The following is a 27,900-nucleotide window of genomic DNA, read 5'->3' as shown; positions in this document are numbered from 1 at the left end:
TCTTCCTTTATCATGAGATCATTGAACCTTCTTCTGTTTCCATCTCTCTTTGACCAGCTCAGTTGTCACCTCAGAGCAGCTGCTGTCACAACACTCAAAGAAAGGTCCCCAGGGCTTTTTTTGTTGTTGTTGTTTTTTGGGGGTTTTTAATCTACAAAAAAAAGAGTTCTTCACACTCACCCCTGCTGCAGCCTGCCTGCCCAGCTGCACCAGCCCCTGTGTCATGTCCCTCCCTGAGCATTCCCACAGTCCCCACAGGCTCTTGTCACAGCCCCGGCTCCCCCGACAGCATTTGGCCCCACTCTCAACATCAGAGCCTGGCTGCAGGCTGGGGCTGGCCCCTGCAGCCCCAGAGGAGTGGAGGTAGTCTTCCACTGGCATCCTCTCCTCAGCCTGCAGGCACCCAGCACACCACAGATTCCCCCACACATCACACTCTGGAGCTCAGGCTGCTCCTGCTTGAGCTGCAGTGTCCATCCCTGCTGGTGCCACCTCCTGCAGTGGATGGAATGGCTGCAGAGGGACAGGTACTGAAAGATTAGGAACCCACAAGCTTGACCCAGCCTTCAGAGCTGGTCACCAGAAGGTTAACCTGCTGACTTTCCTAACCCACTTGCTCCTTCCTCAGCAGATGTCCCCTGCTGGGCACTGCCTCAGCCCAGGCTAGTGGATGGTGACCAGACCTCAGCGGTAGGTGCATGGCTAAGGGTGCTGGAGGATTCCACTTGTCCAGCAGGTCCTAGGGCTCCAGCCTTCTCCTGATCTCACCAACAAGCTCTGCTCTTGGGATGTCAACCTGCAAAGCAAACAGAGAGGAGGTGGCAGCACTGGAATCCTGAGCAGCACAGGGTTTGAGCTGGCCCTAAGGACTTTGGGACTGGACTAAGAATCCCACTCTGTTCTCTCAAACCTTGTGTGGTGCTCAGCAGTCCTTGATGACCCCAAAACTGCCCTCTTCTGGCCCTGGCTTCCTCCCTTCTGGCTCAAGGTCAGACCTGCTCCTTGCAGCTATATTACCAATAGGAAGAGATCAGTTCTGTGTGGGCAGGGCAGTGCCAAGGAGAGGTCCAAAGTGGACACAACACTGGGAGGAGCTCAGGCAAATTAGCTCCTCCTGTCCACACTTCCTATGGATCTTGGGGATGCCACCCAGACCCCAGGTGCAGAAAGAGACAGCAACATTTTGATCCCACCACTGAAGAGCTCCAGGTCCTGTGAGACATGGCTGGGTCCAAGGGTGGAGATATCTCACTGTCAGGGCTTGACCTGCTGGAGGGCAGCTCCACAGAGAGGGATCTTGGTGGGCATGGGACAGCAATGTGCCCTGGTGGCCCAGAAGCCCAATCGTATGCTTGGGTGCATTCAGAAGAGTGTGGCCAGCAGGTCAAGGGAGGATCTCCTCCTCCTCTACTCAGCCCTGCTTAGACCACATCTGCAATCCTGAGCCCAGTTCTGGGCTCCCCAGTTCAAGAGGGACAGGGATCTGCTAGAGAGAGTCCAGGGAGGCTGTGAGGATGATGAAGGGACTGGAACAGCTGTGTGAGGAAGAAAGGCTGAGCCCCGGGGCTATTCAGTCTGGAGAAGGCTGAGAGGGGATCTGATCAAGGTCTATCAATAGCTGAGGGCTGGGGGTCAGGACGAAGGTGCCAGGCTCTGTTTGGTGGTGCCCAATACCAGGATAAGCAACAACAGGGACAAGCTGGAACCCAGGAGGTTTCACCTCACCATGAGGAGAAACTTCTTTGGTGTGAGGCTGCTGGAGGCCTGGAGCAGGCTGCCCAGAGAGGTTGTGGAGTCTCTGGAGACCAAGCCCCACCTGGCTGTGTTCTGTGTGCCCTGCCCTGGGTGACCCTGCTCTGGCAGGGGGTTGGGCTGGATGATCTCTGGAGGTCCCTCCCAACCCCTCCCCATTCTGTGATTCAGATCTGCACTACAGCCCCCCAAAGAAACACCACCCCTGAGGGAAAACCCAGAGTCTTTCAGCCAGACTATGGCAGCACTCCCCAAGCCTGGTGTGAATGTCCCTCCTCACCTCCTGCCTGCTGGTGACATCTCTCAGCTTGACAACTCCCCCTGCCAGCTCCTGCTCTCCTATGATGGCAGCCAGGGGGATGCCTGTGTCCTCACAGTACTGCAGCTGCTTCAGCAACTTGGGATCCTTCCTGTACAGCATCTCAGCCTAAGAGGGAGGGAGGGAAGGACAAAACTGAGTCATCCACTCAAAAATTCACTCCCCACCTGTCTTGGAGCAAAGCAGCCAGCAGCAAAACCCAGCCCAAAACTCTGCCTCCTTACTCCTGCAGCAAGGCTTTGCCTTTAGAGCTCTCAGCTCTTCTCCTTTTCTGCCTCTGACATCTCAGGCAGGTCCTGATATTGTGCTTCATAGGATCACAGAATGGCTCAGGTTAGAAGGGGTCTCAGAGATCATCTGCTCCAACCTCCCCACCATGGACAGGGACACTTGGTTGCTCAAGACCTCATCCAACCTGGCCTTGAACACCCCCAGGGAGGAGGTATCCACAGCCTCCCTTGGCAGCCTGTTCCACCATCTCCCCACTCTCATAATGAGGAATTTCTTCCTCAGCCCCAGTCTAACCCTGCTGTCCCTCAGCTTCAAACCATTCCCCCTTCTCCTGTATCTACACAGCCTCAGGAAGAGTCCCTCTGCAGCCTTCCTGTAGGATCCCTTCAGGTACTGGGAGGCAGCTCTGAGGTCCCCCTGGAGTCTTCTCCAGACTGCACACCCCCAGCTCCCTCAGCCTGGCCTCACAGCAGAGCTGCTCCAGGAGCTTCATCTCCTTTCAGGCTGTCCCTCTCTCACCCACAGCACTGCCAAGCCCAAGCCCTTCCTTTACCTTGATGCCTGCCTCCCAGAGCTGGGAGATGAGCTGCAGCCTGGCAGCCAGCAGGTGTCTGTGGGGCGTAGCCACCAGCACTTGGGTCTCAGTCGTCCGAATCTTCTCACCAGAAGCCTGCAGGGACAGACACACTCCTGGGCTCTGAGGCAGTCTGCAGCTCCCAACCAAAGCTCAGCTCACCTCCTCTTCAGACCTCCACCCAGCCCCTCAAACCCAGCCCACCTGAAAGCTACCCAGCACCACACACTGAGCATCATCCAGAAGCAAAGGAAGTGCAGCCTGGGCACGAGGCCCACACAGAGTCCAAGCTGTGACCCCACTGAATGTCCTCTTGAACCCTGGCCTCCCTCCTGGATGGGTCCCAGACAGCTCTCCCATGGCCCTTTGATTCTCCAGACACAAACACACTGCCCCAGCCTCACTTGCTGTGAATCAAGGCTCAGAACTAAACAGAGATAAATATCTCCTGCCCCTCTACTCTGCCCTGGTGAGGCCTCAGTTGGACAATTGGGTCCAGTTCTGGACTGTCCAGTTCAAGAGAGACAGAGAACTGCTGGAGATGGTCCAGTGGAGGCTCTGAAGATGCTGAGGAGCCTGGAGCAGCTCTGTGAGGAGCAAAGGCTGAGAGCCCTGGGGCTGAGAGCCTGCAGAAGAGCAGCCCCAGAGGGGAGCTGAGCAATGCTCAGCCAGAGCTAAAGGAGCTATGGGGGGCAAGAGGCTGGGGCCAGACTCTGCTCAGTGGTGCCCAGGGACAGCACAAGGGGCACAAACTGGAACCCAGAAGGTTCCACCTGAAGAGGAAGAGAAACCTCTCTAGTGTGAGGGTGCTGGAGGGCTGGAGCAGGCTGTCCAGAGAGGTTGTGGAGTCTCCTTCTCTGGAGAGCTTCTAACCCCCCCTGGGCATTGTGCTGCTGGGCAAGCTGCTGTGGGTGCCCTGCTGGAGCAGGGGCTTGGACTGGATCACCCTGCTGGGATCCTGGGATTTTATGAACTCCATTGTGTGCTTTCCCAGGGTGCTCATTACAAAATGAGTGTCAAAGCTGACACCAAACTCATCACCCCCCAGTCCCCAGGACAGAAAACTTCACAGGCATGAGACAGAAGCAAAACGATTGGGGAATCAAGTTCAGAGCCAAGAGCAGATCTCAGGGCCCATCTCCAAGGCTTCCTTGGGGTTTGCTACAAAATGCTGCCTTCAGCTGCCCACACCTGCAGGAAAGGCTTCTGTCTGCTCTGCATGGGCACTGAGATACGAGAGAAGCCACCCCCTGCCCCCAAACCCTCCTTCCACTGCACACCAAGCTGCAGAGCCCTGCAGAAACACCAGGGAGCCTCCAGTGCCCAAAAGGGACTACAGGAAGGATGGAGAGAGACTGTTTGCAAAGGCCTGCAGGGAAAGGACCAGGGGCAATGGCTTCAAACTAGAGCAGAGCAGATTGAGATTGGATGTGAGGAACAAGTTCTGCACTGTGAGGGTAGTGGAACACTGAACAGGTTGCCCAGGGGGATGGTTGGGGCCCCATGCCTGGAGATACTCAAAGTGAGGCAGGACAGGGACCTGGGGGTACTGGTTGACAGCCGCCTGAACAGTGCTGTACACAGCATGGTTAGGCCACACCTTGAGTCCTGTGTCCAGTTCTGGGGCCCTCAGTTTAGGAAAGATGTTGAATTGCTGGAGCATGTCCAGAGAAGGGCAACGAGGCTGGGGAGAGGCCTTGAGCACAAGCCCTATGAGGAGAGGCTGAGGGAGCTGGGGGTGTTTAGCCTGGAGAAGAGGAGGCTCAGGGGAGACCTCATTGCTGTCTACAACTACCTGAAGGGAGGTTGTAGCCAGGAGGGGGTTGGTCTCTTCTCCCAGGCAATCAGCAGCAGAACAAGAGGACACAGTCTCAAGCTGTGCCAGGGGAGGTTTAGGCTGGAGGTGAGGAGAAAGTTCTTCACAGAGAGTGGTTGGCCATTGGAATGTGCTGCCCAGGGAGGTGGTGGAGTCACCATCCCTGGAGGTGTTCAAGAGGGGATTGGACGTGGCACTTGGTGACATGGTTTAGATAGGCATGAGGTGTAGGGTGACAGGTTGGACTCGATGATCTTTGAGGTCTCTTCCAGGCTTCTTGATTCTACGATTCTAGTGGAGGATGTCTCTGCTGACTGTCCCTGCTGTCCCTGAGGGGTTGGACTGGATGAGCTTTGGAGCTCCCTTGCAGCCCAGACCATTCTATCACAGTACATTAGAGGCTGAAAGGGACCTCCAGAGATCATAGAGTCCAACCCCCCTGCCAGAGCAGCATCACTTCAGGTACTCCACACAGGAATGCATCCAGGACTCTATGATTCTGTGGTTCCTGGAGCCCTGTGCCCCCTGCAGCACTTACCTTGAGCCTCTGCTCCAGGATGGAGAAGATCCTCTCGACGCCGATGCTGACCCCCACGCAGGGCACCCTGCGGCCCTTGGGGTCAAACATCCCAACCAGGCCATCGTAGCGCCCGCCGCCGGCCACGCTGCCCACGCCCAGGGGCTCCTCCCCAGCCTGCCCCTCCTGCTGCAGCAGCACAGCCTCGTAGATCACCCCTGTGTAATAGTCCAGGCCCCGGGCCAGGCTCAGGTCGAAGCAGATCTGCAGGACATGAGGGCAGCTGCTGGTACCTCAGAGGCTGTGAGTGCCTTGAAGGACCACAAAGTGCCAGACCTCAGGGGGGCAGTGCCCAGCAGGGGCACTGGAAGGTGTATTTCCTTCCCACAAGTCCTGCAGCCCTATAAAACTGATTGCAGAGTCAGTTCCCTTCCCTTTTCCTTCCCTCTCTCTCCTCTGGGAAGGACGCCCAGGCTCTTACCTCTCTCAGTGGGGGAGTGAGAGCTGGTGTCAGCCTTGGCAATGCTGCCAATTAGGCCTGCAGTAGCCCAACTGGAGCCTGGAGTGGCCCAGCTGGGGCCTGGAGCTGCCAAGCAGAACGTTAGCAGCATCACAATGCTGTGGTATGGAGAGCAGAGATGCTGGGGGGGTAATGAAGGCCTGGGTTTGTTGTCCTGGTTTAAAGAGAGGTTTATGTGAAGCTCTGGCTTGATGAGCTTCTGTGGTAAGGCCAGACCATGGATTTTGTGCATTTTGTGTGCTTTGCATTGTTGAATGGAGTTGGGAATGGCCCTTCCACCTAAACTTTCCCCTCCCATCCCATCCTTTGTGTGAGCAGTCCCCTTGTGCCCCTTTGGCAGAGGTGAAAGAGCAAATCTGTCTCTCTCTAAATCACGACACAGCTCCAGCACCGGGGGCAGGGAGGGGCCCCAGGAGGGCTGCCCACCCAGGAGGGCTGTGCCCCCCCTGCCCCTGCAGCTCCTCACCTTGCCAGTGATGCCAAACAGGGTCAGGTACTCGAACAGCAGCTTCATGTCCCCCAGCCCCTCCCTGGCCAGCTTGTTCTGGGACAGCTTTGGGTCCTGCAGGAGCTGCTCCACCAGCTCCAGGCCACCTGCGGGCAGCAGCCGCGGCTCAGGTCGGCAGCAGGCACCAGGACAGGGCTGGGCAGCTCCGCCTGGGGCTGGCACCGCTGCAGCTGCGGCCCTGGGGAGGCCAAGGGCAGGGGCTGGGGGCAGCGGCGCTCACCCTGCAGCCGGACGTAGTCCCCAATGCGCTGCGCGGCCTCGGGGCACAGCCCCTTCTCTGCCACCATCTCGCTCCTCACCTCCTCCCACGACATCTGCCAGGGACACAACAACAGCAGGGAGGTACTGCAGCCAGCTCTGGGCTGCCCAGCTCAGCAGGGACAGGGATCTGCTGGGGAGAGTCCAAGGGAGGGCTGCAAGGATGCTGAAGGGACTGGAGACTGCCTGGGGAGGGGAGGCTGAGAGCCCTGGGGCTGAGAGTCTGGAGAGGAGAAGGCTGAGAGGGATCTGATCAATGTCTATCAATAGCTGAGGGCTGGGGGTCAGGAGGGAGGGGACAGGGACAGGCTCTGCTCAGTTGTGCCCTGGGATAGGACCAGGAGCAATGGATGGAAACTCCAGCACAGGAGGTTCCACCTCAACATGAGGAGGAACTTCTTGACTGTGAGGGTCACAGAGCCCTGAAGCAGGCTGCCCAGAGAGGTTGTGGAGTCTCCTTCTCTGGAGACTTTCAAGTCCCCTCTAGATGTGTTCCTGTGTGACCTGTGCTGGATTCCATGGTCCTGCTCTGGCAGGGGGGTTGGACTTGATCTCCAGAGGTCCCTTCCACCCCCTAACATCCTGTGAGCATCTGGTGCTGCAGGACCTGCTCACACCTGCTGTCTCCACCAGAAGTCAGCCTCCTCACCAGTGCCACCCAGGAACTGTGGGGGACACCAGGACTTGTGGCTAACCACACTGAAATGCTCCCCAGAGCCCTCCCAAGCACCAGCAGCAGCATGGCTGCTGTGCCCCTCTCTAGGATGAGGACAGCCTCCACCCCCCAGGCTGGAGCCATGCCCCACACTGACCTTGTCCAGCTTGTCCACGGTGGAGCACATGGTGATGAATTTGCTCTCTGGGATGCCACAGACAGCGAAAACACCATTCAGAACCAGCCTGTGGTTGACCTGAGAGGGGAAGAGGGACACTTGGCTGCAAGGACATCCCCCCCATCACCATTTCCTCCTGCCCCAGCTGCACTGCTGCTGCTTCCACCTCTGCACCAGCACCTCAGTCCCATGGGAAGGGAAGGTGCAGAGGGATCACAGCACCACAGAACTGCTGAGGCTAAAGGAGACCTTTGAGACCATCAAGTCCCAACACTCACCCAGAGCTCACAATCCACCACTGCTGCTCAGCCACTGCCACTGCACCACATTCCTCAGCACCACATCCAGGCAGCTGTTAAACACCTCCAGGGATGGGGATTCCACCACCTCCCTGGACAGCCTGTGCCAGGGCCTGAGAACCCTCATGGGAAGGAATTTCTCCTAATGTCCAATGTGAACCTCCCCAGGCACAACTTGGGGCCATTTCCTCTTGTCCTGGCACTTGACCTCACCTGACTCCAACCTCCTCTCAAGGGGCTGTAGAGAGCAATGAGGTCTCCCTTCGGCCTCCTCTTCTCCAGGATTAACAACCCCAGGTCCCTGAGCTGCTCCTCTCCAGCCCTGTGTTCAAGGCCCTTGGCTCACCTTCCAAGCAACTCAGGTGGTGATATGACACCACTCAGCTCTGCTCTCACCTTGATGATGAAGTCCCCAAGCTGCAGGTCACTCAGGATCTCGTGCATGACCTTCAGGCACTCAGCATCAGGAATCATTGGGTCGAAATTTCCAGCAATGTCAAAGTCCTGGGGGCAGAAGAAGCAGCACAGGCTCCTGGCACAGCTGAGGGGCTTCAGCTCGTGGCAGGGACATCCAGAGATCAAAACTGAGAATCATAGAATGGTTTGGGCTGCAAGGGACCTCCAGACCTCATCCAGTCCAAGCCCCTCTGCAGTCAGCAGGACATCCTCCACTAGATCAGGTTGCCCAGAGCCCTGTCCAGCCTCACCTTGAATATCTCTAGGGATGGGGTCACAACCACCTCCCTGGGCAACCTTTTGCAGTGTCCCAGCAGCCTCCTGGTGCAGAACTTGTTCCTAAACTTCTCCACTAGTGACAGGACTGAGTTAAAACTCAGAGCTGCAGTTTGAATGTCTCACAGCCCAGGTGCGGTGCAGGTCTCACAGAGCTCTGCAGTGGGTAGGAAAGGCAGGACCCTGTGCTCAGCAGAGCAGGCCCTCAGCCACTGTGGTTGAGAGAAGGTTCCAGACCACCGACCATACAGCACAGCTCAGATTTGGCTGCTGGAGCCCAATCAGAAGACAAATGGAGCCAGGCTGCCCTCAGAGCAGTGGGTCTGAAGTTGGAGACTCTCCCCTTGGAGCGCGATGGTGCCCAGGGTGAGGCCTTTGAAGGGTGAGAGCCTTCACCTCTCAGGTGGGGCTCTGTGCATGTTGCATTCTCCTCCCTAAAGCTTAAGTCACGGAACCACAGAATCCATGGTTGGAAGAGACCTTTAAGACCATCAAGTCCAACCCTTACCCCAGCACTGCCAGGGCACCACTGAACCATGGCCCTCAGCACTACCTCTGCACAGCTTTTAAAGCCTTCCAGGGATGAGGACTCCACCACGGCCCTGAGCAGTCTGGGCCAGAGCTTGACAACCCTTTTGGGAATGAAATTGTTCCTCATGTCCAACCTAAACCTACCCTGGGAAAACCTGAGGCCGTTTCCTCTTGTGCTGTCAGTTACTACCTGGGAGCAGAGCCCAACCCCCACCTGGCTGCAGCCTCCTCTCAGGAGCTGTAGAGAGCAATGAGGTCTCCCTCAGCCTCCTCTGCTCCACACTAACCACCCCCAGCTCCCTCAGCTGCTCCTCCCCAGCCCTCTTCTCCAGACCCTTCCACACCTTTCTTGCCCTTCTCTGGCCCTGCTCCAGCTCCTCAATGTCCTTCTTGCAGTGAGGAGCCCAGAACTGAACCCAGCACTGCAGCTGTGGCCTCCCCAGTGCCCAGTCCAGGGGCACAATCCCTGCCCTGCTCCTGCTGCCCACACCATTGCTGCTCCAGCCCAGGCTGCTGCTGCCCTTCTTGCCCACCTGGGCACAGGCAGAGGGCAGCAGCAAGTAAGTGGCCTCCTGGCCTCCCATCAGCCACCCACGTGAGAGTCAGTGCAGGCTGATTCAGGCCAGGATCCTGGTGGCATTCTTGGCCACCTGAGCACAGCCTGTGTAGATCAAACTCCCTTTGCCTGACATCCAGACCTTTAGGTTCCCAACATTCTCATCACAAAACATCTTCCCCATGAGGGTGGTGAGAGACTGGCAGAGGTTGCCCAAGGAGGTGGTGGAAGCCTCATCCCTGGAGGTTTTTGCAGCCAGGCTGAATGTGGCTGTGAGCAACCTGCTGTGGTGTGAAGTGCCCCTGCCCATGGCAGGGGGGTTGGGACTGGCTGAGCCTTGAGGTCCCTTCCAACCCTGACAGTTCCATGATTCCATCTCATTGTTGAGCAGATGCCTCCACAAGACAGCTCCACAAAGGCCACCACAGCCCTGCAGCAGCTGAGGACAGCTCAAGCAGTAACGCCATGGCACCCCTCAGCCCCCCAGCACTCACGCACTGGTAGAACTCCCTGTAGCGGCCCCGGGTGGTGGCAGGGTTGTCCCTCCTGTAGACCTTGGCCACCTGGTAGCGCTTCATGGTGCTGACCTTGTTCATGGCCAGGTAGCGAGCGAAGGGCACCTGGGTGCTGAGGAGTTAAGGGTAGCAACGTGGAGACCCCTGAGCTGAACCACACCAACCCCCTTGGCTTTGCCACCTGCCCCTGATCTCTAGGGACGCCTTCAGCCCTGGCTGGCAATGAGCACAATGAACCACGCCGAGGTCCTCCGAGAGCAGGACAACTCCAGGCCCTCCTTCTGCACCAGTCTGGTGATGCCTTGCAAACACAGCCCTTTGGGAGGTGGTTTCACCCTTCTAGGGTGTGAGCAAAGGTTCAGCCTGTGGCACAGACACACAGAGCTTAACTGGAGAGCTCTGTGGTAAGACAGTGCAGATGAGCAAGGCCAGGAGGGACATCCTGCAGCACACACTTCTGCTGGCTCAGAACTGCTGAGGCTCTGCAGAGGGGGGATGGGCAGGACAGGGGAACTGGGAGGAGGTAAAACCAGTGGAGTGGAGCATGCTGGTGCATGCCCACAGCCCAAGGAAGGTCAAGGCTGCTGCAGAACCAGGCTGTGGGCTGCTCCAAGTGGGGTCACAGCATCCCCACTGCTCAGCAGGAAGGGGGGGAGGTTCCATCACCCAGATGGCACCCACAGGGGTCAGGGGTGGCCCAGCGTGGTGGAGGTGGCAGCAAGCTCAGTGTATCCCCATGCCCTTGGTGTGTCCCCGTGCCCTTGGTGTGTCCCCGTGCCCAGGCAGGATACAGTGAGGTCGTAGCGCAGGGCCAGCAGCTCCCCTCCCTGGTCCTGCAGCTCATAGATGAGCTTTGCTCCCTCCCCGTACTGCCCAACCAGGGTGTCCTGCAGAGAGGTGGTGGAGGCTGGCAGGGTGACCAAGGGCTGAGGTGGCTTTGGGGTGCAGTCACCCAGGCCCCCCTGAGCCCCAAAATCAAGCAGAGATGGGGGTGAGCAGAGTTCGGTGTCCCCATCCCCCTCCACACAAGGGGGACCCCAGAAGGGCTGTCATGGTTCCCCCCACCCAGGCATGCCCCACACAAGGGATTCCCTCCAGTCCCGAAGAAACAATGGTGGACCCCCACAGCCCCATAGGGAAGCAGAGAGAGGGGGTCCCACAGCCCCATAGGGAAGCAGATGGGGAGCAAGATGGTCCCACAGCCTCCCAGGAGAGCGGAGACGGGTCTCATAGCCCCCCGGGGCAGCACAGGGTGGAATGCACACCTCCCTCCAACACGCAGAGGGGGGTCCCAGAGTCCCCTTGGGAAGCAGAGGCAGGTCCCGAAGGCCCGTGGGGGAACGGTGTATGTGTGTCCCACAATCCTCATGAGAGCCACCCCTCACACCATGGAGGGTGGCCCCGAGCCCCCTCACCCGTAGCTCCAGCACGGGGGTGTCGAGCGGGGCCGCCCCGTGCCGCTTGAAACAGGCGATCACGGTGGCGAGAAGCCGGTCACGGAGCACCACGTGAGCGGGGTGATGGTCGCGGGTGCCCTGTACCGGGACGGAGAGCGGCCGTCAGCGGCGGGGACGGGCAGGCGCAACTCCCGGTGACCGCCGGCGTGACCCCCGCTCCCCGCCGTTACCTTGGGGGTCTTCAGAACCAGGCTCCGCCCACCGCCGGCGGAGCCCCCAAGCGCTCCCCGCAGCCGCCGGGCCAAGAGACCGCAGTCACCGAGCGGGTGCGGCGGACGGGGCGGCCAGGGCCGGGAGAAGCTCCGCAAGCAGCAAGCGACGGTGAGCGGCCCCAGCCGCAGCATGGCCAGTGCCCGGCAGCGGCTGCGCCCCACGTGAGCTGGTGCCGCTCTAGCCCTGCGCAGTGCACTCGTTGGTTCCTGGCAGGCACTCTCTGGTTCCTGGAGGACTGTCTTGCTTTACGGCCGGGCCGCCGCGGCGCGACAGCTGCGGTTCCCTGGTCGATCTCGCCCTCAACATGGCGTCGGGCAGCGGGGTAGGTGCCGGAGGCGGAGCTGCGCCCTCCGCCTTCTCTTTCGCTCGGGAAGCTTCGCGCCGGGCTGGGGACAGGGCAGGGGTGGCTGGGCCCGCTCTGGAGGGGTAGGCGGCGGGAGGGGTCGCTCCGCTGCGGCCCGGCCGCGCTCGGGGGCCTGTTGCTAGGCCGGGCCGCGGGGCGGGGGAGCCCGCAGGTGGGGACGCGGCGGGGCCGGGGGTGGTCAGGAGCGCCTGGGGAGGTCCTGTGCTGGCTTTTCACACTACTGTGTCCGCTGGGTGTGGGAGATCTGGGGCACCCTGAGAAGCCGCGGTGCGTTCGGGGCCAGAAAGGGAGTGGATCCATCCCGATCCTCCCTGGGGTCAGGCGTCCCTCGTGGGGAGCCTCTGTTTCAGCCCGGCAGCATGGGGAGATCCGAGCCTGCCCAAATCCCTGCGTGGTGAGGGCTGGAAGGGAGTTCTGGAGATGACTTAGTCCAACCGCCCTGCGACACCAGGGTCGCCCACCGCAGGTTCCAGTCCCCAGGGTGCTCGCCTGCCGTAAGCACCCCATAGGGTGGCAGCCCAGGGGCCTCCTGGATGATGCTGTGTGCAGGCAGCTTCCTCCTTTCCTTCCCTCTCCTGTCCTGCTTCTCAGCCCCTTTGGGAAGGGGTTCCCTGTTTCCCAACTGGCTCTTGCAGCGTCCTGCTGGAGCTGCTGCACGTTGTCACCTGCCCTGCCCAGAGGAGCTGCCCTCCCTGTGACTCTGATGGTTTCCGTGTGGCTTTATTGGCTCTGTGCCGTTGGTTTAGCCTTGCAGTGGGGACTTCCTTCATGGATCCCACAGGATTTGGTGTTGGGAATGCCAAGATGAGATGGGTGAGATGGATGATGTTGGTATGGCCTAACTGGAGAGCCAGACTGGTTTAAACACCTCCAGGTTTTCAGCTTTCTTCCCTGACCTTGCCTTAACTGGAAGCCACTTGGTGAGGAGTGAGGGAGGCTGAGCGAGGCCAGGAGCAGGATGTCTGCCTGGGGGTGAGCTGGGGGCTGTGGTTTGAGCTGCTGCTGGTTGTGCTCCTGCTTGACTGAGCCACAATTGAGCCTCCTGTATTACTTTGTAGGCTTTGGTGGTGAGGCTGGGCAGGGGGTGGAGGTGAGGCTGGGCAGGGGAGGGTGCTGAGGCTAGGCAGGGGGTGGTGGTGATGAAGCTGGGCAGGGAGTGGAGGTGAGGCTGGGCAGGGGAGGGTGCTGAGGCTGGGCAGGGGAGGGTGGTGATGAAGCTGGGCAGGGGAGGGTGCTGAGGCTGGGCAGGTCAGTGCCTATTTCCAGAGGGAGCAGGAGGCTCAGGGGCTCTCCTGGTTTTTAACTTATTGGTTATTTGAGGAATGCTCTCTCTCACCCAGAGCAGTTCCTAGATAAAGTTCTCAGGGCTTGGAACCTTCTCAGCTTCCACCAGAGCAGTTCAGAAGAGTTCCTCCAGCTACTGTCTAGCCAAGTTCTTACTGTGTTTAACTCCTTCCCCTGTGCTTGGGAAAAAGAAATTGGGAAATGAACTGGGAAGGATTCTGATCCCTTATCCATAAACTCACAGAATGGGATGGCTTGGAAAGGCCTCTGAGATCCTCCAGTCCAACCAGCAACCCAACCCCACCATGGCCACAGGGGTCTGGAACACCTCCAGCCATGGGGACTCCACCACCCCCCTGGGCAGCCTCTGCCAGTCCCTGACCACTCTTGCAGCAAAGAAATTTCTCCTCCTCTCCAACCTAACCCTCCCCTGGCACAATTTCAGGACATTTCCTCTCCTTCTCTCACCTGATGCTAGGGAGCAGAGCCCAACCCCCACCTGACTGCAGCCTCCTCTCAGGAGCTGTAGAGAGCAATGAGGTCTCCCTCAGCCTTCTCTGCTCCACACTAACCACCCCCAGCTCCCTCAGCTGCTCCTCCCCAGCCCTCTTCTCCAGACCCTTCCCCACCTTTCTTGCCCTTCTCTGGCCCTGCTCCAGCTCCTCAATGTCCTTCTTGCAGTGAGGAGCCCAGAACTGAACCCAGCACTGCAGCTGTGGCCTCCCCAGTGCCCAGCCCAGGGGCACAATCCCTGCCCTGCTCCTGCTGCCCACACCATTGCTGCTCCAGCCCAGGCTGCTGCTGCCCTTCTTGCCCACCTGGGCACAGGCAGAGGGCAGCAGCCAGTCAGTGGCCTCCTCCCAGGCCTCCCACCAGCCACCCACGTGAGAGTCAGTGCAGGAGAGCCAAGCCTCTGGAAGATGCCCCCAGACATTCATTCACACTCCCTGATATTTCCTTTCCTGTGGCTAAGGCTCCCAAAGCCTCTTCCTGAGATGTTCTAAGTGCTTCAGAAGCTGTGGGGATCCATGAGATGTCTCCATGCCTCCCCCAAGCCTTCCCACTCCTAGCACTGGTTGTTGGTTCCAGCTGAATGATTGCTGGAGGAGGGAACATTAAATGGCTCTGCTGCTGCTGCTGCTGCAGCCTGGGATGGGATTTATTGCCTTGGCAGTGTGATTAGATTCCTGCTTTGGTTGAGTGGAGAAGGCAGTGTGGAGGGGGGGGGGGGGTGGTCCTTCCTTCCCTGAGGTGCTTTAAAATACACCCAGCCTGGTTTGCTTTAACAGGAAACTGCCAGCCCCCTGCTGCTCTGCCCAGAGAGAGACAGCAGAGATCTGAGCTACAAACCCTGCACGGGGGGGAGAGGCTGAACTGCTTTGCTGAGGCTGGGCTGGGCCTGGGCTTCCTCTCCAGCCACTTCTGTCCTCAGTGCTGGTGGTGAGCTAAAAACGTGAGCAGGGTGGGGCTGTGGAGCCTGGAGAAGAGAAGGCTCCAGGCAGACCTCAGAGCAGCCTTCCAGCACCTGAAGGGGCTCCAGGAGAACTGGAGAGGGACTTTGGACAAGGGCTGGGAGTGCCAGGATGAGGCACAATGGCTTTGAGCTGGGAGAGGGGAGATGGAGAGTGGAGAGGAGGAAGAAATTGTTGAGAGTGAGGCTGGGGAGAGACTGGCACAGGTTGCTCAGGGAGGCTGTGGCTGCCTCCTGCCTGGAGGTGCTCAGGGCCAGGCTGGATGAGGCCTTGAGCAGCCTGTGCTGGTGGGAGGTGTCCCTGCCCTGGCAGGGGGTGGCACTGGCTGATCTCTAAGGTCCCTTCCCAGCCGTCCCACTCCGTGAGCCTCTGCCCCCGGAAGCACAGGCTGTGTTGCTCGCTGCTGGCCTCCCCTGGGTTCACAGGACCACAGGATGCTGTGGCTTAGAAGGGACCTCCAGAGGCCCTCCAGTGTCAGCCCCTGCAGTCAGCAGGGACACCATCCCCAGAGCAGGCTGCTCAGGGCCACATCCCAGCCACCACTGAGTGGTTCCAGGGATGGGACATCTCCCACCTCTCCGGGCAGCCTGAGCCAGGCTCTCACCTCCCTCCCTGCCCAAACCTTCCTCCTTCTACCCAGTCCTAACCCACCCCCTTCAGCTCATAACCACCCCCCCTTGTCCCATTGTCTGCCAAACAGACCACCCCCATCCTTCCCAGGGGCCCACCTCAGGCCACCCCAAGGTCACCCTGGAGCCCCCTCCCCTCCAGACTGATCAACCCCAACTCTCCCAGCCTGCCCCCACAGCAGAGGTGATTCTCTTTCCACTGGGGCCACCTCCTGTCTGCTGTCCCCCAGTCTCCTTCAGATGCACCAAAGACCCTTTTGAGGAGCACCAAGAGTTTCCTGCCCACAGTCTCCACTGGCAACAATTCCCAGGTTCTCCATGCCCATCCCCACCTCCACTTTGCTGCTGGCAGATTATTTGTTCATTCTCAGCCTTGTTGACCACAGTTCCACAACTCCTGAGGGGCTGCAGATGCCTCTTCAAATATTCAGGAGCCAAGTTTCAGGTGGATTTTGTCCTGAGTGAACAGCAAAGGCCATGGCACTCTTCAGCCCATGCCAAGTCCACCTCTTCCCACAGCATCCTCCTGGAGAAGCTGGCAGCTCATGGCTTGGATGGGGGAAGGCTTTGTTGGGTTAAGAGCTGGCTGATGGCCAAGCCCAAAGAGTGGTGGGGAATGACTTAACTCCAGTTGGTGGCTGGGCACCAGTGGTGTTCCCTAGGGCTCCGTGCTGGGCCAGTTGTCTTCAGTGTCCTTATCAATGAGCTGGCTGAGGGGATGGAGGCAGCCTCAGGCAGTTTGCAGAGGACACTAAATTGGGTGGGAGTTGATCTGCTTGAGGGTAGGGCCAGAGCTGTCCTCCAGGGCTCAGCACTGGGCCATTCTCTTCAGTATTTCTATCAATCATCTGCATGAGAGGACTGAGACATCCTCATAGGTTTACTGATTGTCAGCCCACCAGGTTGGGTGGCAGTGCTGCTCTGTGGAGGGTCAGGAGGCTCTGCAGAGGGACCTGGCCAGGCTGGATCCATGGCTGAGGGCAGTGCAGGAGGTTCAGCAAGGCCCAGGGCTGGGTCCTGCACCTGGGGCACAACAACCCCAGGAAGGATCCAGGCTGGGGGCAGAGTGCCTGGAAAGTGCCCAGCAGAGAAGGCCTTTGGGGTGCTGGATGCCAGCAGCTGGAGATGAGCTCAGGGGGTGCCCAGGAGGGCAAGAAGGGCAGCAGCAGCCTGGGCTGGAGCAGCAATGGTGTGGGCAGCAGGAGCAGGGCAGGGATTGTGCCCCTGGACTGGGCACTGGGGAGGCCACAGCTGCAGTGCTGGGTTCAGTTCTGGGCTCCTCACTGCAAGAAGGACATTGAGGAGCTGGAGCAGATCCAGAGAAGGGCAAGAAAGGTGTGGAAGGGTCTGGAGAAGAGGGCTGGGGAGGAGCAGCTGAGGGAGCTGGGGGTGGTTAGTGTGGAGCAGAGGAGGCTGAGGGAGACCTCATTGCTCTCTACAGCTCCTGAGAGGAGGCTGCAGCCAGGTGGGGGTTGGGCTCTGCTCCCTAGCCTCAGGTGAGAGAAGGAGAGGAAATGTCCTGAAATTGTGCCAGGGGAGGCTTAAGTTGGAGAGGAGGAAAAATTTCTTTGCTGCAAGAGTGGTCAGGGACTGGCAGAGGCTGCCCAGGGGGGTGGTGGAGTCCCCATGGCTGGAGGTGTTCAAGGACTCTGTGGCCATGGCACTTGGGGACAGGGTTTGGTGGCCATGGGGGGTTGGGCTGAGGGTTGGACTGGAGGATTTCTGGGAGCTTTTCCAACCCAAACCATTCTTTCTCCTTTGTGTTGTGGTTTCATAGCAAACTCAGCTTCGTGGCTGCAGTGACCTCAGAGCAGGTACTGGGGGCCCTCCCTGCTGCTGTGTTGTCAGCAGCCTCTGCACAGCTCCTGTGGTGTGTGAGGGCTCCAGCAGGGTCTGCAGGCTTGGCTCTAGCCCAGGAGGGCTGCGTGGACCCTGCGGGTGGCTCAGCTGGGCTCCTCAAGTGCCACTTCCGAGCTCCTGGCTCAGCAGGGGGTGAGCCCTGTGCCTGGGTGCAGAGCAGGAGCCCGGGAGGGGGCTGCAGCTCCCCCCTTTGCTTTCCTCTGAGCTTTGAAAGCCTTCCAGAAGGAGCAGGGCAGGTCCTGCTGGGTCTTCTCCTAAGCTACAGCCTTCATCCCAGGTGTGAAGGCAGAGGACAGGGGGGGCTGAGCCCGGACTGACTGCTGACAGGTGAGGGATTCCACTGCCCCCGGGCCGGAGCCTTAACCCTTGGTGCCCTCCCAGGACCCTTGGTGTGCTCCCAGGGCCATTAACCCTTTGTGTCCTTCCAGGACCCTTTGTGTGCTTCCAGGGTCCTTAACCCTTTGTGCCGTTCCAGACCATTAACCCTTTGTACCCTTCCAGGACCCTTTGTTTCCATCCAGGACCTTTAACCCTTTGTGCCCATCCAGGACCCTTTGTGCCCTCCCAGGACCTTTAACCCTTTGTGCCCATCCAGGACCCTTTGTGCCCTCCCAGGACCTTTAACCCTTTATGCCCATCCAGGACCCTTAACCCTTTGTGCCCATCCAGGACCCTTTGTGCCCTTCCAGGACCTTTAACCCTTTATGCCCATCCAGGACCTTTAACCCTTTGTGTCCTTCCAGACCAAGAACCTGGACTTCCGCCGGAAGTGGGACAAGGATGAATATGAGAAGCTTGCAGAGAAGAGGCTCACAGAGGAGAGAGAAAAGAAAGATGGTGAGTGGAGAACTGAGCATGGGCTGGGCAGGAGACCCTAACCCTACCCTGAGGGAGAGCAGCTGGCAGTGAAACCCTGTGGGGAGCCAGCAGCAGTTGGAGGCTGGCTGCTCCTTTCTGCCCTGCTTGCACCAAATGGTTTGGCAGAAGCAGTGACAGAGAACCTTTGCCTCTCCCTGTTCTTTGTGGGGGAGAGGAGAAATCAGCTCCTGCAGCTAAGGAGATCTCACCTCAAACTCCTTCTGGGAGTGAGGGCCCCAAATCTCAAGGTGTGGACACACCAGGGCCCAGTCCAGGGTGGCAATCCCTGCCCTGGTGCTGTAGGTCACCAAATCAGAGCTGGAAGTCTCTCAGATCTAACAGAACCAGGACATGGTGAGGAGGAAATGATTCTTTTACTGATTCAAAGGAAGAGTTGCAATTTCTGCCTGAGTTGGGTAGCTCCTGGCAGGTGCTGTGTGAGCACTAGGGACAGGCCAAGGATTGGTCCCTGCCTGCCAGGTGCTGGGGAGGCTACACCCTGAGTGCTGGGTTCAGTTCTGGGCTCCTCACTGCAAGAAGGACATTGAGGGGCAAGAGCAGGTCCAGAGAAGGGCAAGAAAGGTGGGGAAGGGTCTGGAGAAGAGGGCTAGGGTGGAGCAGCTGAGGGAGATGGAGGTGGTTAGTGTGGAGCAGAGGAGGCTGAGGGAGACCTCATTGCTCTCTACAGCTCCTGAGAGGAGGCTGGAGCCAGGTGGGGGTTGGGCTCTGCTCCCTAGTCTCAGGTGAGAGAAGGAGAGGAAATATTCTGAAATTGTGCCAGGGGAGGCTTTGGTTGCAGAGGAGGAAAAATTTCTTTGCTGCAAGAGTGGTCAGGGACTGGCAGAGGCTGCCCAGGGAATCCCTATCCCTGGAGGTGTTCCAGACCCCTGTGGCCATGGCACTTGGAGCCATGGTTTGGTGGCTGTGGTGGGGTTGGGTTGCTGTTGGTCTGGATGAGCTTCGAGGCCTTTTCCAACCCTTCTGTGGTTCTGTGGCTCCATCATGGCAGGCTGGAGCTTTCCTGCTGAGCACTCTGGGGTTGTGTGTTCCAGGCAAACCAACTCAGCCTGTCAAAAGGGAGCTGCTGCGGCACCGCGACTACAAGGTGGACCTGGAGTCGAAGCTGGGCAAGACCATTGTCATCACCAAAACCACCCCTCAGTCAGAGATGGGAGGGTAGGTGCTTGCTGGCCTTCCTCTTGTAGCCTCAGGCTTGTGCTGGTGGCACCAAGGGGCTGTGACACAGCAGTGAGCTCTTAGGGTGGTGATCTCCTCCTTGGGGCTGCACTGGGCTACACCAGAATGGGATCTTGGAGGGGACACAGGAGGCTGAGCCCCTCTGACCCCTCTGACCTCAGTCAGCAGCTGAGGCAGGTCTCTGCTGCCTGCTGGGCTTTGCTGGCCAGGAGGCCTCCTGCTGGTGCCTGCTTTGGATATCTGAGTGCTGGGAAGGGGAGAAACATCCAACACCTGTCCTTAGGGATGATGTTTGGCCACTCTTTGTGTAGGTCATGTACAGCCAAAAGATGAAAGAGCTTCTGGCTCATCCTAAGCCACCCAGAGGTGGAAAAGAAGACACTGAGCTGTTTAGTGCCACTGTCACAGCCTGGTGGCCAGCAGAGCCATGCAGATGTGCAGCCCTGAGAGCATCCAAGGGGTGAAAGTGCTGCCCAAGGCTGGGCTTTTGCAGCAGTGAAACCACTTCTGCTTGATGTCTGCTTCCATCAGCTGGCTGAGGGGATGGAGGCACCCTCAGGCAGTTTGCAGATGACACTAAACTGGGTGACAGTGTTGGTCTACTGGAGGGTCAGGAGGCTCTGCAGAGGGACCTGGCCAGGCTGGATCCATGGCTGAGGGCAGTGCAGGAAGTTCAGCAAGGCCCAGGGCTGGGTCCTGCACCTGGGGCACAACAACCCCAGGAAGGCTCCAGGCTGGGGGCAGAGTGGCTGGAAAGTGCCCAGCAGAGAAGGCCCTGGGGGTGCTGGGTGCCAGCAGCTGGAGATGAGCTCAGGGAGTGCCCAGGTGGGCAAGAAGGGCAGCAGCAGCCTGGGCTGGAGCAGCAATGGTGTGGGCAGCAGGAGCAGGGCAGGGATTGTGCCCCTGGGCTGGGCACTGGGGAGGCCACAGCTGCAGTGCTGGGTTCAGTTCTGGGCTTCTCACTGCAAGAAGGACATTGAGGAGCTAGAGCAGGTCCAGAGAAGGGCAAGAAAGGTGTGGAAGGGTCTGGAGAAGAAGGCTGGGGAGGAGCAGCTGAGGGAGCTGGGGGTGGTTAGTGTGGAGCAGAGGAGGCTGAGGGAGACCTCATTGCTCTCTACAGCTCCTGAGAGGAGGCTGCAGCCAGGTGGGGGTTGGGCTCTGCTCCCAAGGAACAAGGGACAGCACAAGAGGAAATGTCCTGAAATTGTGCCTGGGCAGGTTTAGGTTGGACATGAGAAACAATTTTATCCTCAAAAGGCTTCTCAAGGCCTGGCCCAGGCTGCCCAGGGCAGTGGTGGAGTCTCCATATCCGGAGGGGTTTCAGAGCTGTGCAGATGTGGTGCTGAGGGCCATGGCTGATTGGTGCCCTGGCAGTGCTGGGTTATGGGTTGGCCTCAGTGATCTTCAAGGTCTCTTTCAACCAAAATGATTTTATGAGCTAGTCCATGTTTCTAACATCTCCTGAGGTGGGCAGAGGGCTCTGCTGTCTGCAGCAGGGAGCTGCTGCTGTGAGGCAGTGGGGGTGGGAGCCAGGGAAGAACCTTCAGCCAGCTGCTGCTTGAGCTGTGTGGCCAGGGAGACCTTAGAGCAACCTTCCAGGACCTGAAGGGGCTCCAGGAGAGCTGGGGAAGGACTTTTGACCATGGCTGGGAGTGCCAGGACGAGGGAGAATGGCTTTGAGCTGGGAGAGGGGAGATTGAGACTGGAGAAGAGGAGGAAATTCTTTCCAGTGAGGCTGGGGAGACACTGGCACAGGTTGCCCAGGGAGGCTGTGGCTGTCCCCTCCCTGGAGGTGTTGAAGGCCAGGCTGGATGAGGCTTTGAGCAAGCTGTGCTGGAGGGAGGTGTCCCTGCCCATGGCAGGGGGTGGAGCTGGATGATTTGAAGGTCCCTTCCAGCCCAAGGTGTTGTGTGCTCCATGGTCCCTGCTCTGCAGCTGATGTCTCCTCTCTCCTGCAGGTACTACTGCAATGTCTGTGACTGTGTGGTGAAGGACTCCATCAACTTCCTGGATCACATCAATGGCAAGAAACGTGAGGACCATTGCTCTGCCTTTGGGGGGCTTGGGGGTTGCAGAGCTGGGTGAGAGCTGCTGCAGTGCTCAGGGCTGCTCCTTTCATACAATCCCAGGCTGGTTTGGGTGGGAAGGGACCTCCTGAGGCTATCCAGTCCAACCCCCCTGCAGTCAGCAGGGACATCTGCAACCAGAGCAGGCTGCCCAGAACCCCAAACAGCCTGGGATGGTTCCAGGAATGGGGCAGCTCCCACCTCCAGGGGTAACCTGGGCCAGGCTCTCACCACCTTCAGTTAAACATTTCTTTCTTCACACACCAGCAGCGTCTGAGAGGAGGACACTTAGACAGGGAACAAAGTGTACTCTGGAGACCAGGATGGAGCTAAGGTTTGCTGTGGAAGTGCTGTTTGTATCACAGAATCACAGAACTCTCAGGGCTGGAAGGGACCTCAAGGCTCAGCCAGTCCCAACCCCCTGCCATGGGCAGGGACACCTCACACCACAGCAGGTTGCTCACAGCCACATCCAGCCTGGCCTTAAACACCTCCAGGGATGAGGCTTCCACCACCTCCCTGGGCAACTTGTGCCAGTCTCTCACCACCCTCATGGGGAAGAATTTCTTCCTAACATCCAATCTGAATCTCCCCACTTCTAGTTTTGCTCCAACCCCCCCAGTCCTATCACTCCCTGACACCCTAAATCCCCTGGCACTTCCAGGGTGCTGTACCACTTCCATGGCAGCAGCCCAGCAGAACTAGGGAGTGGTTTACCCTGGCTAGGGGCACATGCTGGCCCCCCTCAGAGTGTCCATGCTGCAAGCAGCCCAGCATCAGCACCTCCTGATGTCTCCTCTCAAAGTCTGGCCTGGGGCTTCTTTTCAGCACCAAAAGCTTTGAAGATTGTCTTAGAGCCAGGACATGGACTTGGACTCACTTTTGGATCAGCAGGATCTCTGTGGGATCTGAGTGTGGAGCTGAACCCCAACTGCTCTTGAAGGCTCCAGAGCTTGGAGCAGAGCTCACAGGGATGGAGGCCACACTGAGGGTGAGCAGAGACAGGAGTGGAGCAGGATGAGCCTGGAGCTGTCCTCTAGCTCTCTGTGGTTCTTCTCTCCACTCTCCCACACATGAAGGCAGGAGAAAGGAGCTCCCAGTTCACCAGTCTGATCCCTGACTGGATAGCCTGAAGAAGAGGACACTGCCCTCACTGAGCTGACGGATTCCTGGCTGTGGGCATCACTTCTGCTTGGGCTGTTCAGAGAGGGGGCAGCAGGGCACCCTGCCACACCCTGCCACACCTCTGGCACATTGTTCTGCTCCTGAAGGTCTTTGTGGCTTCCTGGGGAAGGCAGCAGCAGGTCCCTTTACACAAAGGGGGTGATGGACATGATCCAGGCCTGCACCCTCAGCTGCTTGAGCCTTTGAGGAGTGGCGGTTCAGAGCAGGACCTGAGGGTCAGGTTTGTGTAGCTAGGAAAAGAAACCTCAACCTGTTACACCTCTGTGTGACAGAGAGGAGGACACTGAAGTGCCACCTTAAGGTCTTAGAACCACAGAACTGCTGAGGTTGGAGGGGATCTTTGACACCACCCAGGGCAGCCACTCACCCAGAGCTGACAGTCCCACAGCCACTGCCCCTGCACCACATCCCTCAGCACCACAGCCATGGGGCTTTGAAACACCTCCAGGGGTGGGGACTCCACCACCTCCCTGGGCAGCCTCTGCCAGTCCCTGACCACTCTTGCAGCAAATAAATTTTTCCTCCTCTCAAACCTAATCCTCCCCTGGCACAATTTGGGGTCATTTCCTATCCTTCTGTCATTTGTTACATGTGAGAAGAGCTCAACCCCCCCCTGGCTCCAACCTCCTCTCAGGAGCTGTAGAGAGCCAGAAGGTTCTCCCTCAGCCTCCTCTTCTCCACCCCCAGTTCCCTCAGCTGCTCCTCCCCAGCCCTCTTCTCCAGACCCTTCCCCACCTTTCTTGCCCTTCTCTGGCCCTGCTCCAGCTCCTCAATGTCCTTCTTGCAGTGAGGAGCCCAGAACTGAACCCAGCACTGCAGCTGTGACCTCCCCAGTGCCCAGCCCAGGAGCACAATCCCTGCCCTGCTCCTGCTGCCCACACCATTGCTGCTCCAGCCCAGGCTGCTGCTGCCCTTCTTGCCCACCTGGGCACTCCCTGAGCTCATCTCCAGCTGCTGGCACCCAGCACCCCCAGGGCCTTCTCTGCTGGGCACTTTCTATCCACTCCTCCCCCAGCCTGGAGCCTTCCTGGGGTTGTTGTGCCAAGGTGCAGCACCCAGCCCTGGACCTTGTTGAACCTCACTCCACTGGCCTCATCCCACAGATCCAGCCTGGCCAGGTCCCTCTTCAGAGCCTCCTGACCCTCCAGCAGAGCAGCACTGCCACTCAAGTTGGTGTCTCCTGTCTGAGGCAGCCTCAGTTCCTTGCCCGGGTGCTTGCCGCAGCGCTCGGAGGCCAGGGTGGAGCACTGAGCATCCTGCATGGATGTGGCCTGGCCCTGGAAGCTGCCTGGAGGGGAGGTGTGGCTGTCAGGCAGAGGTTGCTGTGCTGAGATGGGGCCTGGGGCCAGGACCAGCAGAGATGAGTGTCTGGACACAGCTGTTCCCACTCCTCTCTTCCAGACCAGAGAAACCTGGGCATGTCCATGCGAGTGGAGCGCTCCACGCTGGACCAGGTGAAGAAACGCTTTGAGGTGAACAAGAAGAAGATGGAGGAGAAGCAGAAGGACTATGACTTTGAGGAGAGGATGAAGGAACTCCGTGAAGAGGTGAGTCTGGGCAATGGCTGATGAAGCAAAGCCCTCCAGAAACGTGTCCTTTGAGGAGGACAACCTTGGTTCCTAATCTTGTTCCATGGAAGCCTTTCTCCTCTTCCCATTGGCTTCTCAGCTGCTCTGTCACTGACTTCTGTTTCATAAATTCATAAATTCATTCACAGCATGGGTTGGGTTGGAAGGGACCAGATCATCCAGCTCCAACCCCCTGCCATGGGCAGGGACACCTCCCACCAGTCCAGGTTGCTCAAGGCCTCATCCAGCCTGGCCTGGAACACCTCCAGGCAGGAGGCAGCCACAGCCTCCCTGGGCAGCCTGTGCCAGTGTCTCACCACCCTCACTGCCAACAATTTCTTCCTCATCTCCAGTCTCAGTCTCCCCTCTCCCAGCTCAAAGCCATTGTCCCTCCTCCTGGCACTCCCAGCCCTTGTCCAAAGTCCCTCCCCAGCTCTCCTGAAGCCCCTTCAGGTCTTGGAAGGCTGCTCTGAGGTCTGCCTGGAGCCTTCTCTGCTCCACACTGCACATCTCCAGCTCCCTCAGCTGCTCCTCCCCAGCCCTCTTCTCCAGACCCTTTCCCACCTTTCTTGCCCTTCTCTGGCCCTGCTCCAGCTCCTCAATGTCCTTCTTGCAGTGAGGAGCCCAGAACTGAACCCAGCACTGCAGCTGTGGCCTCCCCAGTGCCCAGTCCAGGGGCACAATCCCTGCCCTGCTCCTGCTGCCCACACCATTGCTGCTCCAGCCCAGGCTGCTGCTGCCCTTCTTGCCCTCCTGGGCACCCCCTGAGCTCATCTCCAGCTGCTGGCACCCAGCACCCCAAGGCCTTTTCTTCTGGGCACTTTCCAGGCACTCTGCCCCTAGCCTGGAGTCTCCATGTGGTTGTTGTGCCCCAAGTGCAGCACCCAGCCCTGAGCTTTGTTGAAGTGCTTTAAGAGAGAAGCTTCTGACAGAGGAGCTTCTCTGGATGCTTCTCCCTCAGAGGTCACAGCTAGACATTACCAGAAGCTGCCTGTGGGTCTGCTTGGTCAGTCTGAGCTGTAGTCCACCCCTGGGCTCCCTGCTGGGGTGCAGGGATGTGCTGGGCCCCATTGGGGTGAGGTGGCAGGAGCCTGGTGCCCTGGCAGTGCAGGGAGTGCCAGGCAGTGGATGGCAAGCCAGGCATCAGCAGCAGATTCTGGTGGAGCTCCCTGCAGGGCATGGCTGTCTGCAGCTGCTGTGGCTCAGTGGACACTGATGGGACTGGCAGGGGCAGTTGCTAAGTCTGGAGCCAGAGCCATGCTTCTGCATGGCCCAGTCCAAGGCTGGCTCTGCTCCAGGGCTTGTGATCCTCACAGAGCAAACCACTTTGATTAGAGCAGTGCCAGCTCTGGTGCCAAGCTGCCCACCCCTGAGCTGTGCAGAGCTTCAGCTTCTGTTCCAGTGAGCAGCTGTCACCCTGCCAGGCCCAAAGCCAGCAGGGCATTGCCACCCCCAGAGCTGGGCATGGCGGCAGGGAGAGGCCTCCTGCTCCTTGCCTTGGCTCCAGACAAAGCTGCTGATGGTTGCTCACAAGAGAGAGGTTCATGAGGCTGCATCTGGTGTGGTGGGAGACTGCTCTTGGGGTGCTCTGGAGGCTGGGAAACGTCCTCCTGGGCCACCACAGGCCAGGATTTCACAGCATGGCAGGGGTTGGAAGGGACCGCTGGAGATCATCCAGGCCAAGGCAGGGGCACTAGAGGGCAGGGCACACAGGAACACATCCAGGGGGGTTGGAATCTCTCCAGAGATGGAGACTCCACCACCTCTCTGGGCAGCTCCAGGGCTCCAGCACCCTTCAATTAAAGAAGTTCCTCCTCATGTTCAGATGAACTTCTGATGGTCCAGTCTGTGCCCACTGCCCCTTGGCCTGTCCCTGGGCACCACTGGACACAGCCTGGCCCCAGCCTCCTGCCCCCCACCCTTGGAGCATTGATCAGCACTGATGAGATCCCCCCCAGGCTGCTCTTCTCCAGGCCCAACAGCCCCAAGCCCCTCAGTGTCTCCTCACAGAGATGTTCCAGGCCCCTCAGCATCTCTGCAGCCCTTTGCTGGGCCCTCTCCAGCCAGTCCCTGCCCTCCCTGACCTGGGCAGCCCAGCACTGGCCTCACCAGGACAGAGCCAGAAGGCTTTCTGCTGGCTGCGTCCCTTCCTTGGGATGCTCTTGGTAGGGCCTGGATGAGCTGTGTGGTGTCTCCCAGGGTGACCCAGCTCAGAGGGCTGATGTTTTGCTGTCCTGTGCCTTTGCTGCAGGAGGAGAAGGCCAAGGCCTACAAGAAGGAGAAGCAGAGGGAGAAGAAGAGGCGGGCGGAGGAGGAGCTGACGCTGGAGGAGGACGACGAGATGGCAGCCGTCATGGGCTTCTCTGGCTTCGGCTCCACCAAGAAGAGTCACTGAGCAGCTCAGGGCTCTCCTCTTGCCTGTTTTTACCCAAGGGACTCTGCATAACTCTTACAAGGACTTGGCTGAGGACTGCTCCCCGAAGGTCCCGGTAGAAGTTGGCCGGAGGAGCGGAGAAGCGATTCCGGTCCCTCCCCGTGCTGCAGAGCAAGCCCTGCCTGTCCTTAGCTCCCCAGCTCCTTCTGTGTCCTAGATCTGGCTGCTCAGCACCGCTGCCTTTGTGTGTCACTGAGGTGCCACCACCCTGTGCAGGAGGCCTGGCTGGGGCTGACTCTGTCACCCTGGGCTCGCTGCTCCAGGCCCCAGCTGCTCTGCGCCTTCGCAGCGGTCGGGGTTTGGATCACACACGGCAGGGAGCGGTGCTGAGCCCCCTGCCCTGCGTCCCTCTGGCTTGTGCTGAGCAGGGCTGGGCTGGGGCTGGGGTCTGCATGGGGGTCTGGGTCACCTGAGCTTCCCTCTGTGCCTGCTGTGCACGGGGCAGCTCCCTGCTTTCCCTTGAGTTTCGTCCCATGCCTGTGGTGAGCGGGAGAAGGGGGGCGTGCGGGTTGCCAGAAATAAAGAGGAGGTTTTAATGAGGCCTCTGCCAGGGCTCTGGGGCCTTCCTTGCTGCCACAGCCTCCTGATGCCTCCTGAGCTGGGCAAGACTCTGGGGGCCTCCTGGGGACCTCGCTGGAGGCACAGGTTTGTGGCCTCCTCTCTCTGGGCTCAGCCACCAGCTGCCCTTGTTCCTGGCTTGTAAAGGCAGCCTGGAGGTGGGTTTGAGAACAGGGGCAGGAGCAGCAGAGTGAGATGGGAAGGGAGAAGGAAAGGAAAGGAGGAGAAGAGGATGGGAAAGGGGAAGGAGAAGAGGATGTGCCAGTGGAGGGGGAAGAAAGGGATGAAGAAAGGGAAGGAGGAGAAGAGAATGGTATGGAGAAGGAGAAGAGGATGGGAAAGGAAGGGGATGGGAAAGGGAAGGGAGACAAATGGGAGTGGGAAAGGGGATGGGAAAGGGAGAGGGGATGGGATAGGAGAAGGGATGGGAAAGGGACAGGGGCAGGCGAAAGCAAAGGGGGAAAGGGATTGGGGATGGGTTAGGGGAAGGGATGGGGAAGCCGATGGGGATGAGGATTGGACATGGGTTGGGAGAAGGGGTGGGAAAGGGACTGGGCAAGGGATGGGAAGGTAGCACAGGAGCAGGGAGCTGTGTTTCCTGCCAGCAGCCCCAGGGGCAGCAGGGCTGAGTTCCCGCAGGTAGCAGTGGGTGTGGGGCCGTTTGTCTCCTGCCTGCTGCCTGTCAGAGTCTCCTCACCTCTGCCCTTCCCCAACCCCACTCCATCTCTGCTTTTATTTACCTCAGCCAAACCTTGGGTGACTCATTCCCGTCCCCAGGCAGGATTTATCTCCTG

At 59.0% G+C, this 27,900-nt stretch overlaps 2 protein-coding genes across 2 annotated transcripts; one reads left to right on the top strand and one right to left on the bottom strand.

The window, feature by feature from the left end:
* Positions 1-739: 739 nt before the first annotated feature.
* LOC128972890 (histidine--tRNA ligase, cytoplasmic-like) lies at positions 740-11,937 on the bottom strand. Its single transcript, XM_054389013.1, has 13 exons — positions 11,881-11,937; positions 11,589-11,837; positions 11,377-11,496; positions 10,753-10,848; positions 9,941-10,066; positions 8,024-8,131; positions 7,308-7,406; positions 6,458-6,551; positions 6,196-6,323; positions 5,231-5,473; positions 2,856-2,972; positions 2,033-2,179; positions 740-796 (listed from the first exon to the last, which is right to left on the bottom strand). Exons 1-13 carry the CDS (start codon positions 11,935-11,937, stop codon positions 740-742), a joined length of 1,641 nt encoding a protein of 546 aa, XP_054244988.1.
* ZMAT2 (zinc finger matrin-type 2) lies at positions 11,921-27,071 on the top strand. Its single transcript, XM_054389164.1, has 6 exons — positions 11,921-11,953; positions 17,984-18,077; positions 19,151-19,274; positions 21,254-21,327; positions 23,948-24,093; positions 26,366-27,071. Exons 1-6 carry the CDS (start codon positions 11,936-11,938, stop codon positions 26,507-26,509), a joined length of 600 nt encoding a protein of 199 aa, XP_054245139.1. The 5' UTR covers positions 11,921-11,935; the 3' UTR covers positions 26,510-27,071.
* The last annotated feature ends 829 nt before the right edge of the window (positions 27,072-27,900 follow it).

The sequence above is a fragment of the Indicator indicator genome, chromosome 18 (genome assembly GCF_027791375.1).
Source record: "Indicator indicator isolate 239-I01 chromosome 18, UM_Iind_1.1, whole genome shotgun sequence".
NCBI classification, from domain to species: domain Eukaryota; kingdom Metazoa; phylum Chordata; class Aves; order Piciformes; family Indicatoridae; genus Indicator; species Indicator indicator.
Note: the sequence above shows the minus strand (reverse complement) of the source record. Positions and strands in the feature narration are given on the sequence as shown.